The sequence below is a fragment of the Carya illinoinensis genome, chromosome 3 (assembly GCF_018687715.1).
Source record: "Carya illinoinensis cultivar Pawnee chromosome 3, C.illinoinensisPawnee_v1, whole genome shotgun sequence".
Classification (NCBI taxonomy): Eukaryota; Viridiplantae; Streptophyta; class Magnoliopsida; order Fagales; family Juglandaceae; genus Carya; species Carya illinoinensis.
In genome coordinates, this window is record NC_056754.1 from 45031577 (window position 1) to 45049654 (window position 18078).

General features: G+C 37.5%; 1 protein-coding gene across 1 annotated transcript; it reads left to right on the forward strand.

Moving 5' to 3' along the window:
• The first annotated feature begins 7501 nt into the window (after positions 1 to 7501).
• Positions 7502 to 17576, forward strand: LOC122304858 (disease resistance protein RPV1-like). The gene is made up of 9 exons (XM_043117122.1): positions 7502 to 7912; positions 12466 to 12572; positions 12942 to 13064; positions 13956 to 14071; positions 14122 to 14819; positions 14934 to 15065; positions 15596 to 15784; positions 15919 to 16836; positions 16944 to 17576. Exons 1-9 carry the CDS (start codon positions 7502 to 7504, stop codon positions 17574 to 17576), a joined length of 3327 nt encoding a protein of 1108 aa, XP_042973056.1.
• The last annotated feature ends 502 nt before the right edge of the window (positions 17577 to 18078 follow it).

Genomic DNA, 18078 nt, shown 5'->3' on the forward strand with positions numbered 1-18078 from the left:
AACGACGACGATGTGCTTCCTGCTTGATGATGCTTCGCGTTTTGCCGTTTTCAATATTAAGGGGCAAGAATTCTCTACGGGAAGGTAAAACAAAGAGAGAGAGCGAGAAAGGGAGAAAGAGAGGGAAAATCTAAACCGTGTGCAAAAATGAGACGCAGGAGTATAAGTGAATAAAATTATTGAGGCAACCTAAAAGTTGCCTTAACAACACAAAAAGTCGCCATAATAAAAAACTTATAACAGCGAAAAAACTGTTATGACAATTTAGAACAACCAACCAGGTTATTTGCGGCTATATTTTTTCCGGCGGTAAAAAATAGCTGGAAATATATGCTTTTTGTGGCTCTCTTTTACAATTGACAGAAACATTTCATCGGAGTTTAAAAATTGACTTTTTGCGACTATAAATCTGTCGCCGGAAATAAAAATAGCCGCAAATAGCCCTTTTTCTTGTAGTGAAGGACCAAGTTGTTAATGTACGTGTGTCAAAAGACAGGATATTTGGTGTTTGGCTACCAATTTGGTTACCAATGCATTCATATTGATTGAATTAGAAGTTAAAAGATGTCTTCTCCTAATATATATAGGGAACAACAATATGCAGCTAAGATCCACAATTTGTGCCTCCTGATTTTTCTCCAGTTTTTCTCAATACCCCCCCTCAAGATGGAGAAGCTATGGAGTGGATTCCCATCTTGTTCAGTAAATGATGAAATTGTCTAGATTTGATTGCCTTGGTTAAAATATCAACAATTTGTAAATTTGTAGAAATGTGAAATGGTTTCAATAAACCTTCTTGAATCCTTTCTCGAAAAATGTGACAGTCAATCTCAATATACTTCATTCTTTCATGATAAACTTGATTGGATGCAATATAAATGGCAGCTTGATTATCGCAAAATAATTGAACAGGTTGGTTGAAAGTTACACCAAGGTTTGTAACAGGCTCCGAGAGACCAAACCAATTCACACGTGGTAGAGGCCATTAAGCGATATTTGGCTTCCACTAATGATCGAGATATTGTTCTTTGTTTCTTTGATTTCCAAGAGACCAAAGCATCTCCTAGAAAAATGCAAAAACTAATGATTGATCTCCTCGTCTCCAAGCATGCTCCCCAATCAGCATCACAGAAAGCTGTCAATTGCAGTGGTTTGTTAATTGGATAAAATAAACCTTGTGATGGAAATACTTTTATGTATCTCACAACTCTAAGAGCTGCTTTCCAGTGAGCCACTTTCAGTTGGCTTAGAAATTGACTCAAGACTTACACGGAGTAAGAAATATCTGGGCGTGTGATCGTTAAATATAGCAATCAGCCAATTAATCTTCTGTACTCTTTTGGATCAGCAATTTCGAGTCCTTCCTCCTCATTAAGCTTCAAATTTTATTCCATTGGAAATTGAACAAATTTTGCTCCAATTAACCCACAATCTTGTAGATTTCTAATGCGTATTTTCTTTAGCATATGGAAATCCTCTTTGAATAGTAGGCTACCTCTATCCCCAAAAAAGACTTCAACTTCCCAAGGTCTTTCAATTTTGAAGTGCTATTCTTTCAAGTGTTGAATTTCGGTCTCATTATCTCCTCCTATCACCATGTCATCAACATAAACAATCATGATAGTGAAAGAGGTGTTTGTTCTTTTGAAGAATAGTGAGTAATCGGCTTTGAATTGTGTGAACCCAATTTTGGTGATGACCGAAGTTAACTTGTGATTCCATTGCCTTGAAGCTTGTTTCAAACCATAGAGGAATTTTTTCAGCTTGCATACACAATTCTCTCCCTCTCTAACATATCCTAGTGGTAATGACATGTATACTTTCTCTTCCAAATCACCATAGAGGAAAGCATTATTGACATCGAGAAGGTAGAGGAACCAACCTTTAGAGGCGGCATTGGACGGTAGGCATTTTTGCAATCGGGGAAAAGGTCTCGAAGTAATCCTCCCCTTCCTTCTATGTATATAATCCCTTTGCTATGAGCCATGCCTTGTGTCTTTCAATGGTACCATCCACTTGTATTTTGTTTTGAACACCCATTTGCATCCCACGACCTTTTTGCCTCTCAGTAGTGCAGCCAACTCCCAAGTGTTGTTTTCTTCAAAGGACTCCCAAGTGTTGTTTTCTTCAAAGGCTAGTAGTTCATTCTGCATAACCATTTGCCAATGAGGATGCTAGCTAGCTGTGGCAAAAGAGGTGGGCTCAGGTTCGATGGTGATGGCGCTGAAGCTACGGTGAGCCAGGGACATGTTGTCATAATCGAGGACAGAGGAAAGGGAATGAGATTTACCTTCATCCATTTGTTGTACAGCAGGAGGACCATGTGGCATTGCTAGAGAGGTAACAAGTTGGCAATGGAAATCCTGGAGATAGCTAGGTTTCCGTCTTTGCCTAGTGGAACTTCTCAGCTCAGGATTAGCGTGTGTCGGTGCAGGTAAGTGTAGCTCAAGCTGGGATGAGTTACTAGGATGGGAGTACTCTATGGGTGTAGAAATGTCAATGGCGGTGTCATAATTGGTTTGAGCCGGTGCTTCTAGTGTAGGTTTAGAATATTCTGAGATGGGGTTGGGTATTATGGGCAAATCATCAAGTCTTGATAGAAGAAGCGTTTGTAAGAGTGAGGGTAGCTGATATGTGTTTAGGAAGGGAAAGGTGTTTTCATAGAAGACTACATCATGACTAATGAAGGTTTCTTAAGTCTTTAAGTCAAAGAGTTTGTAACCTTTAATGCCATTCGGATATCCTATGAACAAGCATTTATGTGCTCTTGGATCACACTTGGATAGATGTGGATTGAGGTTTGATGCATAGCATAGACATCCTAGAGTCTTTAGGTGAGAATATGAAGGAATTTTAGAAAAAGTGATTTGGTATGGGGATCAGTTTTGGAGAAGGGATTCAATTTATTAAATACGCTGTTGTGACAACACATTCTCCCTAAAATTTTAAGGGTAAATTGGCTTGAAATCTAAGAGCTCTACTACATTCAACAAGTGTAGGTGTTTTCTTTCAATGACGGACTTTTGTTAGGGGGGTATAGATGTAGCTTTGTTAGTGAGCTAACCCATTGAGGCAAACAATTCGGTCATTTGAAATTATTTTCCTTGATCGGATCTTATTCCTATAATATTACATTGAAATTGATTTTCAACAAGATTGAAGAAATTTTGTATGATTTGTCTTGTTTGACCTTTAAAATGCATGAATTAAATCCATGTCATTCTATTGTGGTCATCAACTATTGTTAAAAAATAATGAGCACCATTGAGTGAACTAACAGAGAAAGAGCCCCAAATATCCATGTGTATTAGATCAAAAGGTGCATCAACAAATTTTTGGCTCTTGGGAAATGACAAACGGGTTTGTTTTGCCTTATGATATGTTTCACATTGATGCTTGTCAACAAAAGGAGGAATATTAGGCTCTATACTATGCAATAAATTGAGGTGTTGTTCGAATGGGTGTCCCAAACATAAATGCCACAATTCTAGTGTCAAAATAGATGAAGAGTTGGCCACAGGTTAGTGAGATGGAAGCCTGTACCCGAGCTGATTCTTCTCCAAAAGATAGAGCCATTGTTTTTCTCAAGCAATTCCAATCGTCCTCCAAGTGTCCTACTCCTAAATAAAACATTGTTTAGCCAAGAAAATGAAACAAGTGTTCAGGTCTCAACTAATCTGACATGTAGAGATGAGATTGTAATGGAAGTTAGGCATGTATAGCACATTTTTTAGAATGAGAGCAGATGAAATGATGACAGTCCCTATATGTGAAACTAGTACTATAGTGCCATTAGGTAGGTTAACCAAGGCTTTTTCTATGTGAGTAGATCGAAAGATCCTGTGATGTGATCAGTTGCCCCACTATCGAGAATACATGCACTTATATTGTTGATGTTGTTTGTGCAACTCAAAGAATGTCTCAAGGAAATAGATGAAGCAGCAAGAAGCTTATCGTTATGTTTTGGTAAATTTGGTAAATTTATACCTTGATTTTCTGAGTTACTACTAGATGAAGTGGAATTTTAGCATTGCAAAAAGGTCATGAGCTGTTGTATTTGATATGGCGAGATGTTCAGATTTGTCACTCTCAAGCCTTCATCTAAGGTTACATTGTTGGCCACCTTCTACTGGTTCCCACCTCCAGTTCTTGGCTTATAGAGTTTGTGGTTTGGAGGGTATCCATAGATTTCCCAACAAGTCTCCACGGTATGATTTGTTCTCCCACACTTCGTGCCTGATGCTCTCTCCTTATGACCAGATCCCTTGTAGTTTTCTTTTGTTTGCTTGGCATTTCCCTTCTGATTCTGAGGTCTGCCACTGTTGGATGCCATTACTACAGATTCTAAAATATTTTGGACTGGGTTAGTAAGCTCATGATTCGCCTCTCCTTGTAGAACAAGGTTGAACACATCATCTAGTGAAGGCAACGGGCCCTTCATCAGAACCTGGTTCCTTAGGTCTGCATGAGTGTCATCCAATCCCATAAGGAATTGTATAATTTGTCTTCTCTCAAGTCTTTTGTTCAACATCGAAACAACGCCACAATCCACTGTCGAGCATTTAAAAGGTTCTTCTTAACTCATTTTCTCTTCCCAGATGAGTTTCAACTTGGAAAAATAGACACTTGCTAGGTTTTTTTTCTTGTTTAGTTGTTGACAACTGTTGTTCAAGCATGAAAATTCTATTATTGCTTGACCTTGCAAACCTTTTCTTGAGCTCATCCCATATTACTGATGCAGAGTCCGACCACATGATGTATCCACCAATCTCAAGTGAGAGATTGTTGGTGATCCAAGATAGGATCATATGGTTGCATCTTTGCCACTATGGGTACTTGGCATCTGTATCAACAGGCTTTGTGATGGTGCCATTAATGAAGCCTAATTTGTTTTTGGCTAAGAGAGCTACAAACATAGCTCTACTCCAAGCATGATAATTATAAGGGGTTAACGGTTTTGAAATTAAAGCAAGTCCAGGACTCTCCCCCATGATGTAGGAAATAAGGATTGGAAAATTCATCTTCAAGTTGGTGAGGTTTGGCCATAATGAGGGTTGGTAAGAAAGGAGATTTTGAGGTGAAGTTGGGATGTTAGAATTGGTAGAACAGAGAGATTCAAAGCTCTTGCTCCGATACCATGTCAAAAGAGAGGATATTTGGTGTTTGGCTACCAATTTGGTTACCAATGAATTGGTATTGATTGAATTAGAACTTACAAGATGTATTCTTTTAATATATATACAAAAGCTAAGACAGAAAACTAATCTGTACAACATATTGAAACCAAATAAATAAAGGGCAGCTATCTACTCTCTATATTCTACATTTCAGACTCTAAAGAAGCAAGCGGCTCCTGTACCTTTCTTGTAAAATAGAGCCTTGTCTTTCCAAATTTAGACAAATAAAAGCAAAGTCAAACTGCCATATAGGGAACAACGATATGCAACTAAGATTCAGAATTTGCGCCTCCTGATTTTCCTCCAGTTTTTCTCAATAACATGTTGAAGTTGGATGATTCACAAGCACAAATCATGGCTTTCGAAGTTGACTCCCACAATGTAAAATTCATTTCCATCGCTATTTTCCCTTTAGAGAATCAAGGACCAAGTTGGCAAAACAACGATGAAATTTATATATTTTAAGTGGCCTGCTTTGCAACGATCCAACTGATATTAAGCCATTAAAAGCATCCAATAAAAATCTTCCACGTAAGCAAGCCCACATAAAATTTATAAGTATCAATACACTAGATGATTATCTTTGTTAACGTCCCAACTTGCTAGAACCCTATCTCGGGGTCCTTTTATTAATTTCCATCAAAAAGATCAATTAATCACACCTACTTCCATCGTCAACCTCCCATCGTAAGTATGGGCCACATCGACCCCCTACCGTCCGAAATCATAAGGGTTAGAAATGATTTCGTATGGGCAAGATCGACCCCCTCCGTCCATCGTCAACCTCCCATCATAAGGGTAGATCTGGCTGACATCTTTCCAACCGAAATCATCATACAACAAAATCTCAGAAGAAGAAGACAAAGGGTTAGAAGTGAGCTTCATACTTGATACAGACTTTGTTTTCTGTTTCAGAGAATTCTAAAAATTAAAATGATGTCTGATTTCTTTTTCCTTCTCTGTTGACTTGCCCCCCTTTTTTTTTTCTTACTGACATTCAATGAGGGAAAATGGGAGACAGGGGAGAGGGGGGAAGGGAGAGGATGGGTTCCGTGGGTGAAACTTTTCACGTAGGGTGCAGGCACATGAAAATTAAAATGGGGAGTCTGTTTCTCTACAGGCTGTTATTTATTTATTTATTTTGATAGAAATATGCTTCATTGCATTCATTCAGTAAATGAAGTTACAATTGTGACTTATAAATCAAGAGAATCAGACTATAAAATCAACTAACGCGATTGTTCAGGAGCTTCTCCGCACACAAAGTTACGGACATTGTCGAAAACTTTTGAAATTCTCAAAAGAGAGAGTAAACGCTCTGTATGACCAAAGACTGGAGGGTCCCTCCAACCTCCAGGGAGGCAGAATGTGGAGACAAATACTATGAACAAATAGTCCAATAGCATATACCTAGACTAAAATTAAATAAACAGACAACCCACAAAACAAAACCAACTCTTTACCTCAGATTGAGACCACCCAATAGCTCATCACCACCTCATCGTGGACTTCAAATGAAACGTACAGAACACCAAAACAAACACAAAACATGGTAACAGAGGCATTGAAAATACAAATACAGAATAAATGCCAATAGATCCACTAAATAGAGGGATGGAAGACACAAAAAAATAGAGGTTGTGGTGCCAAAGAGCTGGAGGAGAGCCGATGGTCGAACTATGCTTTCTTGAAATCTAAGGTCCTAGAAAAGCCCAGTTTTAAATCGGTGGGTCTCCCTGGTGGCGCGTGGCGGCCAAGCGTCTGAGACTTCGTCCCGTGCGTGTGGCTATGCGCCACTCCATTTGGCGTTGCGTTTGGTGGACTTGAAGATCGACGGCTGGCAAACATCCTGGAGGGGCGCATGTTGGTGGACTGCGATTATAAGGCAACTCGGTCGGCACTCCTCCTTATTTGCCTGAAAACACAACTACAAACAAAAACTAAAAGAAAACAAACGAAAAAAAAATAGAATGCAGAACAAAGAAAAGAGAAAGGGGAGTGGGAGGGAAGAGAAAGGTTCAGTTCCCCCCCCCCCCCCCGGTCGAGGAACAGAGGGTTTGGATAGGGTTTCTTAGAGAGAAGGCATGGGGAGGCACAGAGAGGTTTTTTCTCAGCAAGTTAGAGCGAAGCTCTCCCAACTTAAAATGAAAACTATAGGCTATTATTTGAGGATAATTAGATTGACCAATATCAAGTTATTTTCATATTTTATTGCTTTTATGATCGGCACAATCCATGTGTTTGGAAGTAGACCCTAGTGCATTGTGAACTCCTTCTCCTTCTCCATTTCCAACTTCTCACAGACTATCGATCTGGCTTAGGCAATGGCCTCCTCTTCCTCTCATCACAATTGGACCTTCGACGTCTTCTTGAGTTTCAGAGGTGCCAACACGAGCAAGAACTTCACCGACCACCTTTACTTCGCTTTACAAGATGCCGGAATCAATACCTTTATAGATGACAACGAGCTTCGACGAGGTGAAGATCTAACGTCCGAATTGTTGCAGGCAATCCAAGGGTCCAGAATCTCTGTCGTTGTCTTCTCTAGGACCTATGCTGCATCTCGGTGGTGTCTGGAGGAACTCGTGAAGATCATGGAATGCCGAAGAACGGTGAGGCAGCTGGTTTTTCCAATATTCTACAATGTCGATGCGTCGGATGTACTCAATCAAATAGGAAGTTTTGCAGAAGCATTAGTGAAACATGAAGAGCGTTACCTTTTGGACATAGACAAGGTGCTCAAGTGGAGCAAAGTGTCAAATCTTAGATGAATTGAGGTTCTGATTTGTGAGGAAAGAATATGGAGACAAAAGCAGAATTGTTGAATTGGAAAAATGCTTGAATGAATGAATAATTATAGAGTGCTTTGACTATATTTATACAAGTCAAAGTAAGAAATAATAGACTAACTATATTAACTAACTTTTTTTCTCCTCTTCTAGTTTGACATGTGTAGCTTTAGATTTTAACTCCATTTGTTCAATCCTTGAGGCTATATTCCAACACCCCCCCTCAAGATGAACATGTATATTTAGGATGTTCATCTTGCGGAGAGTGTGATGAAATGGAAGAGAGCCTAGAGGCTTGGTTAATATATTTGCTAGTTGTAATCTTGAAGGGACATGAAAGAGCTTGATGATGTTTTGTTGCAGCTTTTCTCGAATAACATGACAGTCTATCTGTATGTGCTTTGTTCTCTCGTGTTGAACTAGATTTGTTGTAATGGATAATGCTGATTTGTTGTCTGTATAAACCAAAGTTGGATGCTTGTGGTTAACATTTAGGTCCTACAGTGCATAAAGGAGCCATTGAATCTCACAAACAGTTGAAGCAAGGGCCCTATATTCTGCTTCTGCAAAGGATCTGCTTATTGTAGCTTGCTTTTTACTCTTCCATGAAATTAGTGAATCACCCAAAAAAATGGCAAAACATGTTACACTCCTTCAAGTGTCAACACACCCTGCCCAATCACTATCTGAGAAAGCCTTGAGCTGCAATTCTGATGAAACTGGGAAGAATAAACCTTGTCCAGGAGTTTCCTTTAAATATCTGAGAACTCGAATGGCTGCTTGGTAATGACTAACAGCTGGTTTTGATAGAAATTGACTAAGAACTTGGACTGAATAGGCAAGGTTAGGTCGAGTTATTGTTAAGTATAACAACCTCCCAACTAATCTTCTATAGGCTGAAGGATCTTCATATAAATCAGCATCTGAAATAGTGAGCTTCAAATTTGATTCCATTGGGAAAGCTGCAGGTTTTGCACCAAGAACTCCAGCTTGTTCAAGTATGTCTAGAGCATACTTCCTTTGGCAAATTGATATGCCAGTTTTAGATCTTGCCACCTCCAATCCAAGAAAATATTTGAGTTCCCCCAAGTCCTTAATTGTAAACTTATCATGTAGAAAAGTTTTGAGTAATTGTATTTCAAGCAAGCTGTCACTTGCTAAAAGAATATCATCTAAATAGACTAGTAAGGCTATGAAGGATGATTCAGATTTCTTGATAAACAAAGAACAATCTGAAGTACTTTGAGTAAAGTCATAATCAAGCAATGTTGTGGACAGTTTAGCAAACCATTGCCTAGATGCTTGCTTCAAACCATAGAGACTCTTTAAAAGCTTACAAACTTTATTTTCTCCTTTGACAACCAAACCAAGAGGCAACTCCATGTAAACCTCTTCATGCAATTCACCATATAAAAATGCATTATTAACATCCAATTGGTGAATATGCAAATTTTTAATAGCAACTACAACAAGCAGTAGCCGAATGGAAGTGATCTTTGCTACTGGAGAGAAAGTATCAAAGAAGTCCAATCCCTCTTGTTGAGTGTAGCCTTTAGCTACCAATCTTGCTTTGTGTCTTTCTATAGTTCCATCTGCCTTATACTTGATTTGAAATACCCACTTACAACCTATGGTCTGTTTATTTTTAGGAAGAGTAACAAGTTCCCAAGTTTTATTTAACTCTAAGGCATTTATTTCATTTTGCATTGCAGCTTGCCATTCAGGAATTTTAGTAGCCAATTTATAACTTTTAGGCTCTTGAAAGGCTGAAAGAGATACTAGAAAAGCTTTATGAGAACTGGACAATCGATGTACAAAAAGGAAATAAGATATGGGATATAGAATACCTTTATTATAAGAGCAACCATCAATAGAAGATGAGTGAGTTGCATTTGGAGCTTGTCAAGCAGTACCACAATAATAATCCTGCAAGTAAATTGGCATTTTTTTAATTCTTGAGGATTTTCTAAGAGTTTGTGAAGCTATCTGAGAAACAGATTCATTTTCCAAAGATAGTTGAGTATTTGCAATAGTCTGGTCTGAAGATAGTTGAGGGTTTGTATGATTCTGATCAGAGGTGAGACTAGGATCTGAGGTGAGGCGAGTCTGATCTGAATTAAGGTTTTGATCAGAATGAATATCAAAAGAATGAGAATGGAAACCTAAAACAAAATTTGTTGGTGGAAATAGGAAGGTATGTGTTTCAGGATTGGATGGAAAAGCCCTGAAAGGAAAGACATTTTCAGAAAAGACTACATTTCTGGAAATTAATACTGTATTTGTATTAAGATCCATTAATTTGTAGCCTTTTATGTCAGAAGGATACCCTAAGAATAGACATTTTGTAGCTCTTGGATCAAATTTATGTCTATGATTTGTGAGAGTTGATGCAAAACAAAGACAACCAAACACTTTGAGGTGAGAAAGATTAGGTGGTTTACCAAATAACATTTCGAATGGTGTTTTGTTTTTGAGAAGGGGAGTAGGAATTCTGTTTATAATCTGTACTGCAGTTAACACACATTCACTCCAAAAGGTTACAGGCAAGTTTGCTTGAAACATTAAAGCCCTTGCAATGTTTAATAAATGTTGATGTTTCATTTCCACAACTCCATTTTGTTGTGGAGTTTCCACACAACTTCTTTGATGTATAATGTCATTATCATTATAGAATTGGGTTAAAAGGAATTCAGGTCCATTGTCTGACCTTACTGTTTTGATAGGAATACTAAACTGAGTTTCTATCATTTTACAGAAATTTTTGAGGATAGAAGGAACTTCAGATTTCAGCTTGAGCATGTATACCCAAGTACAACGTGTATAGTCATCAACTATAGTAAGAAAGTATTTGAAACTAGAGTAGGAAACAACATTAAAGGGACCCCATATGTCACAATGGATCAAGTCAAACATTTTATTTGAACTAGTTTGAGATACAGGAAATGAAAGCTTTCTTTGCTTTGCTAACTGACATACATCACAGACATTGGTAGAATTGAAAGATATAGATGACTCTAGCTGTCTAGGAAAAGGTAATCTTGAGTTAGAGACATGGCCTAATCTGTAATAACTGAGACAAAAGATGAAGAATTAAACTTGGGTTTATTGCAGGTAGCAGCTTTTGAAGTAGCTTGAGATAGGTGGTACAGTCCATGTTTCTCAAAGGCAATCCCAATCATCTTCTTTGTTGATTGGTCCTGTAAAAGGCAATAGGAGTCAAAGAAAGAGACACAAACATTAGACTGCTTTGTTAGTTTAGAAACTGAAAGTAAGTTGAATGAAAAACCGGGAACACATAACACATCATGCAAATATAATGTGCTTGTGAGACAAATATTGCTAATGTGTGAAGCTGGAACAGAGTTTCCATTTGGCAAATTTATAGAAGTATTGATTGACTTAGGTGGTGAGGAATATAATAGTGGTGAACAGATTATATGATTTGTTGCACCTGTATCTAGAATCCATGAAGATACAGATTGTAAGGATGAAGAAACAGAATATCAAAGGTTTGAAGGTTTACCAGAAAATTGAGAAGTAACAATGTTTACAGCTGGTGTAGGTGTTTGAGTAGGTATTGATATGAGTTAGAATTTGCAAGTGCTAGCAATTTATTGAATTCCTCAGAGAATAAAGAAAACTTTTGATCCTCGTTACTGTTTTGAATATAGACCTCAGAGGTTGACATAGCAGCATGAGCAGTGGGTGAACTTCTCTTCCCTTTTGGTCCAGTCCAGCCAGGAGGGTAACCATGAAGTTGAAAGCATTTCTCTATTGTATGTCCATTGTACCCACAATGAGTGCAATGTAAAGATGATCTCTTTTGTTTGTCTTTGAGAAACTTCGATGGAATAGATGGCTGACTATTCTGTTTTGCAAGAAAAGCATGAGTTTCATTGCTAACAGAATTGTTGAGTTGTCTCTGGCTTTCCTCTTGAAGTAGTAAAGAGAATACTTTTGCCATACATGGCAATGGTGAAGCCATAAGCAATTGACTTTGAATTGAAGCATAAGAATCATTTAAGCCAACCAAAAATTTTAACACATAATCAGACTGTTGTCTGGCAAGCAGAAAATCAAACAAGTTGCAGGTACATGTTGCCATCTTTCCATAGCTACAAGTTGGAAATGGTCTATAATTCACATACTCATCCCATAAGGTCTTGAAAGAATTGAAATACTCAGTGATAGACAAAGAACCCTGAGGAATAAAACTTAGAGATTTTTCAAGATGAAAAATGCTAGGACCATCGCTTCTTAAGAATCTGGTTTTCAATTCTTTCCAAAGATCAACAGCAGATGCAACATAAAGAAGACTATTTCTTATTTCCTTTGAAATAGAATTCATTAACCATGAGAGAACCAAATTATTGGCACATAGCCAAGTAGTGTGAAGAACACGCTGATTAACAGGAGGAGCAAGAATCATACCATCAATGAATGCTGCTTTGTTCTTGACTATTAGAGCAATGGTGATTGATCGACTCCATGCGATGTAGTTGTCACCAGTAAAGATTTATGAAACAAGTAATGCACCAGGATTGTCACTTGGATGCAAGAAGAATGGACTTGATGAATCATCCGAAGGATTGATTGTGCGAGGAGAGTATGAGAATTGATAGAATTTTCATCATCAGAAGTCATTTCTGGAATCTCTCCAAGAACTGTAAGAACTGCCAGAAATGCAAGAAATAGAAGAAAGTATGTAGAAGAAAAAAGATTACAAAGATTTCATAACAAAATCTTTGTGAGATCGCGGAAGCACACAGATTTTCAATCTGATACCATGTCAAATCATAGATGAATTGAGGTTCTGATTTGTGAGGAAAGAATATGGAGACAAAAGCAGAATTGTTGAATTGGAAAAATGCTTAAATGAATGAATAATTACAGAGTGCTTTGACTATATTTATACAAGGCAAAGTAAGAAATAATAGACTAACTATATTAACTAACTTTTCTTCTCCTCTTCCAGTTTGACACGTGTAGCTTTAGATTTTAACTCCATTTGTTCAATTCTTGAGGCTATATTCCAACACAAAGCTCTGATTGAAGCTGCCAATTTGTCAGGATGGGATCTAAGAAACACTGCAGATGGGTAACCCTACCTATGAGCAATCAATATTTCACAATTTCAAAATTTTATTCTCATTCGATCTGTTCCTTTTTTTTGTCTACGGTTGACTTCAAAATTGATGAACAATGAGAGAAAGAGAAAAGATAGTTATGGGATTTACGATTTACTCTTTAAAAGAAAGATAATTGTTGGTACAAATTGGATTATTATCTTTCAATAATAATAACTAATCCTTAGATAACTTAGAAAAGAGAGAATTGGAAAATATGCCGATAGAGGGAAGGGTAAAAGAGTAAGTAAAAGGTTAATTACAATGTCTTCGAACTTTGAAGAAGGAAGAGATGGGAGAGAGGGTAACAAAGAAAAGAAAAACATGAATGGAGGGATAAATCGAACAGTTATTAGCATTGGTTTAGTGGCTATTAATTAAACGAAAGAGTGAAAGATTGCTTTAAAATTCCATGCTTCAGGTTAGATGGTCTATTTTACTGTAAAAAGAGTTTGTAAAGCAACTAGTCAAATCAGTTTGTAAACTTTACTTTTATGGGATCTATTTGTGACCGAAATATTTTTCATGTAGATTTCCTTTACATTCTTATTATGTTTGTCATTCTTAATATGTTTGTCGAAGTTGTATACATTAATATGATATGATTCAATGTCTTATATGTAGATCCATGTATTTGGTATTTTTAAAAAAATAAAAAAGATGATATTTTAAAATACATTTAGATTTGTGTTGTCTTTATTCTTCTTAATATTTGACGAGCATGGTGGATGTTATGAATCTATATGATTCAAAGGTTATTTCAAACCATATTATGGTCCCATTATATGTGTCATCCTCAAAAATTTGTTGAAATACTTAATTGTATAACGCTAATTCAACTAACTTCTCAAAATTATTCCCAGGCATGAAGCCAAGTTTATTAGGAAAATTGTTGCAGAAATTTCAAGGGAACTGAACAGCACATACTTATTTGTAGCACTCTACCCAGTTGGACTTGATTCTCGTGTACGTGCAAGACGTAACTTCATTGTCATGTGTTGGAGGTGATGATGTTCGCATGGTACGTAGGAATTTGGGGAATGAGCGGAATGGGGAAAACAACCATTGCTAAAGCCATTTACAACAAATTATATCATAGTTTTGAAGGCAAAAGTTTTCTTGCAAATGTTGGGGTAACTTCCGAGCGACCCGATGGTTTGGTTCGTCTTCAAAATCAACTTCTTTCTTATATCTTGAAGGCAAGCAAGGTAAGGGTATGCAATATTGATGAAGGAATCACTGTTATACAAGAAAGACTTTGTGGTAGAAGGTTACTTGTCATAATCGATGGTGTGGATCAGTTGGAGCAACTGAATGCCCTAGCTAGAAGTTGCAATTGGTTTGGTTCTGGAAGTAGAATTATTATAACAACTAGAGATGAACATTTATTGAAGGGGATTGGAGTGGATGGTGTATATACAGCTAAAGAAATGAATGTCAGTGAATCTCTTGAGCTTTTCAGCTGGCATGCCTTTAGGAATAGTTATCCCACTGAAAATTTTATAGGCCTCTCAAGAAGTGTAGTTGCTTACTCCAGAGGATTGCCAATAGCTCTTGAGGTTTTGGGTTCTTTCCTATTCTCCAGGAGCATGCTTGAATGGGAAAGCGGATTGGAGAAACTGAAAAGGATCCCTGATGATCAAATTCAAAAGAAGCTTAGAATAAACTTTGATGCACTGGGCGATAATACTGTGAAGGATATATTCCTTGATATATCTTGTTTCTTTATTGGAATGGACAAAGACAATGTTGTACAAATATTGGATGGATGTGGATTGTTTGCAAAGATTGGAATTAGTGTCCTCATTCAACGGTGTCTTCTTACAGTTGGTGAGAGAAACAAACTTTCGATGCATGATTTACTTCGAGACATGGGAAGAGAAATTGTTCGCGAAGAATGCCCCAACAAACCTGGGAGATGGAGTAGATTATGGCTGCATGAGGAAGCATCTAATATATTGAGAAAGCAAGAGGTAAGAACCCTCTCAATGTAAAAGAAACACAAATCATTCTATTTTACTACACGTGTCAGGGGAGCAAATTCTTGAACACTCATATCAACCATATATGCCTTCGAGTGCAATCCCTGTGGATTCTTGTACCAAGATGGGAGATTTTTTTCTAACATCATCTATTGGTTTCTGCTTGGATGCATGGCTACATTATGTTGAGCAAGGCCACAGCTAAATAAATAATATACAAAGAGTGCATTGCTAAGCTCAAATGTCTGTGAGGGATTAGAAAATGGGACATTTTCCTTGTTTTAGTGGATGGTTGCAAACCCTAGGTCACTTTACCTCCTTTGTGGCACACATTGCAAGCATGTTTATTCTCATGTTTATGTTTCGTTTTCCATGTCTCAATATATAACATCTCACCCACAAGATAACCACTTATGTGGATTTATTTTTAACAAGGAACAGAAGCTGTTGAAGGCCTCACTTTAAAATATCCAAGATTAAGCAGGGTAAATTTCAGTACAAAAGCATTTGTAATGATGCAGAGGTTGAGATTACTCCAACTTGATCATGCACAACTCACCGGAGACTATGAATATCTATCCAAAGAGTTAAGGTGGCTTCGCTGGCATGGACTCCCTCTGAAGTCTATGCCAAAAAGCTTTTATCTAGGACACCTTGTTGCAATGGACTTACGATACAGCAGTCTCAGAGAAGTTTGGAACGACTCCAAGGTATAATGTAATCTCAAGCATTAAGCAATAAGTTTCAATGTTCTATCTTCTAATATTATGCGTTCTTTTCATTTTCTTTTGTTCTTTTATTTTTATTTATTTAATTTTTTTTTTGTTCTTAATTGTTTTAGCAGGTGTTGGAGAAGTTGAAAATCCTAAATCTCGGTCATTCCCATTATCTGACCAAGAACCCTGAATTTTCAAGCCTACCCAATCTTGAGAAATTAATACTCAAAGATTGTACCAGCTTGTATGAGGTTCACCAGTCTATTGGAGATCTCAATAATCTTGTTTTGGAAAATTTGAAAGATTGCAAAAGCCTAAGAAGTCTGCCAATGAGTTTCTATAAGTTGAAGTCTCTACAAACTCTCATCCTTTCTGGTTGTTCCGGATTTGATGCTTTGGCTGATAACTTGGGGAGTATGGAGTCCTTGACTACTTTGCTTGCAGATAACACTGCTATAAGACAAGTACCAGATAGTGTTGTGCATCTGAGGAATCTTAAACACTTATCTCTATGTGGGTGTAAAGTATCAACCTCCAAGTCATTGCCTTCACTCTTTTGGTCTTGGATATCACGAGGGAGAAGTCCCCAGTCAGTCAATCTATTGCCTGCTTCACTACAAGGCTTGAACTCACTAAAAGTTTTATCTCTCCGCGATTGCAACTTATCAAATGACGCAATTCCTAAAGATCTTGGGAGTTTATCTTCTCTACAAACTTTAGAGCTCGATGGCAATAGTTTCAATAACCTACCATCAACCCTAGCTGGTCTTTCGAAGCTTCAAACACTCAGTTTGAGTCATTGCACAAATCTTCAATCACTTCCAAATTTACCAACAAGTTTAACACAAATTTATGCAATGAACTGCACAGCGATGGAAAGCATGCCAAACCTATCAAATATCTCAAATATGGAAGTTTTGCTTCTTAATAATTGCCACAAAGTAGTCGAGATTCCTGGTTTAGATGAACTGTTGAAGTCCTTTCCAATCATTCACTTGGAAGGGTGCAACAATCTAACAAGTACTTTTAAGCAAAACCTCCTACAGGTTCTCTCTCTCTCTCTCTCTCTCTCTCTCTCTCTCTCTCTCTCAAAATGCATTTTTGTTTTTGCTTTCAATTATTGTTGATATGCATCATGCTCTTGATGGTATAGGAATGGGCTATGAGTGGATTTGGTGGCCTTTTTGGCATGTTTCTCCTGGGCAATGATATTCCTGATTGGTTCACGTTTAAAGACGAGGGGTCCTCGATATGTTTTGAAGTGCCTTCTCTTACTGACAAGAATTTTGAAGGTTTGGCTATATGCGTCGTTTGTTCATGTATTGGCAAGAAAGAATCTCACGAACTCACAAGCATTTCAGTTATCAATAACACCAAGAATATAACTCAGACCAAAAGACCGGCGACGCTTGATGTAGTAAACTCCGATGAAGATCACCTATGGCAGGGCAATGTTTCTAAAACTGACTTTAATTTGGAGGAGGGAGACCTAGTAGAACTTATTGCAGATTTCGGGTCTGGAATCGATGTTAAGAAGATAGGTGTTAGCCCACTGTATGATGGAGAAATATTTCACTTCGACTCTACATCAAACGAGGAGGATGCCATTGTTGCTGCTGCTGATGATGATGAAAATGCATTCTATGATTATGTTGGGATCAAGCCTAAAAGAGGGTTTCTAGATGATACTGCAGAATCAAGCCAAGGTGGTTGGTTTGACGAGGATCGACATCCTAAACGATTGAAGTGTGAACACGATGCTGAAATGAGAGCAGATGATGAATAAGGAAACAAATAAAAACCTAAAAAACATTCCAGCCTCTTTTATAATGAGAAATAATATATACCGCCGTGGAATGCACACATTTATCCTCTCCATCCCAAGTAATTCCCCAGCTATTAATTTTCCTAGATTCTCACTATACATATGCTTATCGAGTAATTATTAAGTAAGATCATTACACAAATATGGGATATTTCATTTTATTATTGGATGACATTTTATTAAAAAGTAAAGCTTATATAGATTGTTTTAATGGCATATCTCATAATGGATTAAGAATATCGTTTCACCTGTACTTCCAAATCTATTATTTATACAAGAGGGGGCTTGTGTTCTGAATTTCTATCCCCAATTTGACCTCACATTTGTATTAAAATTACTGGGATAGCCACTACTATTAACCACACGATTTTAGCATGCCACTTTTTCCTTTAAAATCAACTATTCATAATTGTTCGACTTTTTGAACACCTCAATCGCGTCAGACAAGAAGCTTTTTGCTCCG

Coding starts and splice junctions, on each gene's coding strand:
- LOC122304858 (XM_043117122.1), top strand. CDS start 7,502: ATGGCCTCCTCTTCCTCTCATCACAATTGGACCTTCGACGTCTTCTTG. Junction 13,065..13,955: donor CTAAGAAACACTGCAGATGG/GTAACCCTACCT, acceptor AATTATTCCCAG/GCATGAAGCCAAGTTTATTA. Junction 14,820..14,933: donor TTGATATATCTTGTTTCTTT/ATTGGAATGGAC, acceptor GGTGAGAGAAAC/AAACTTTCGATGCATGATTT.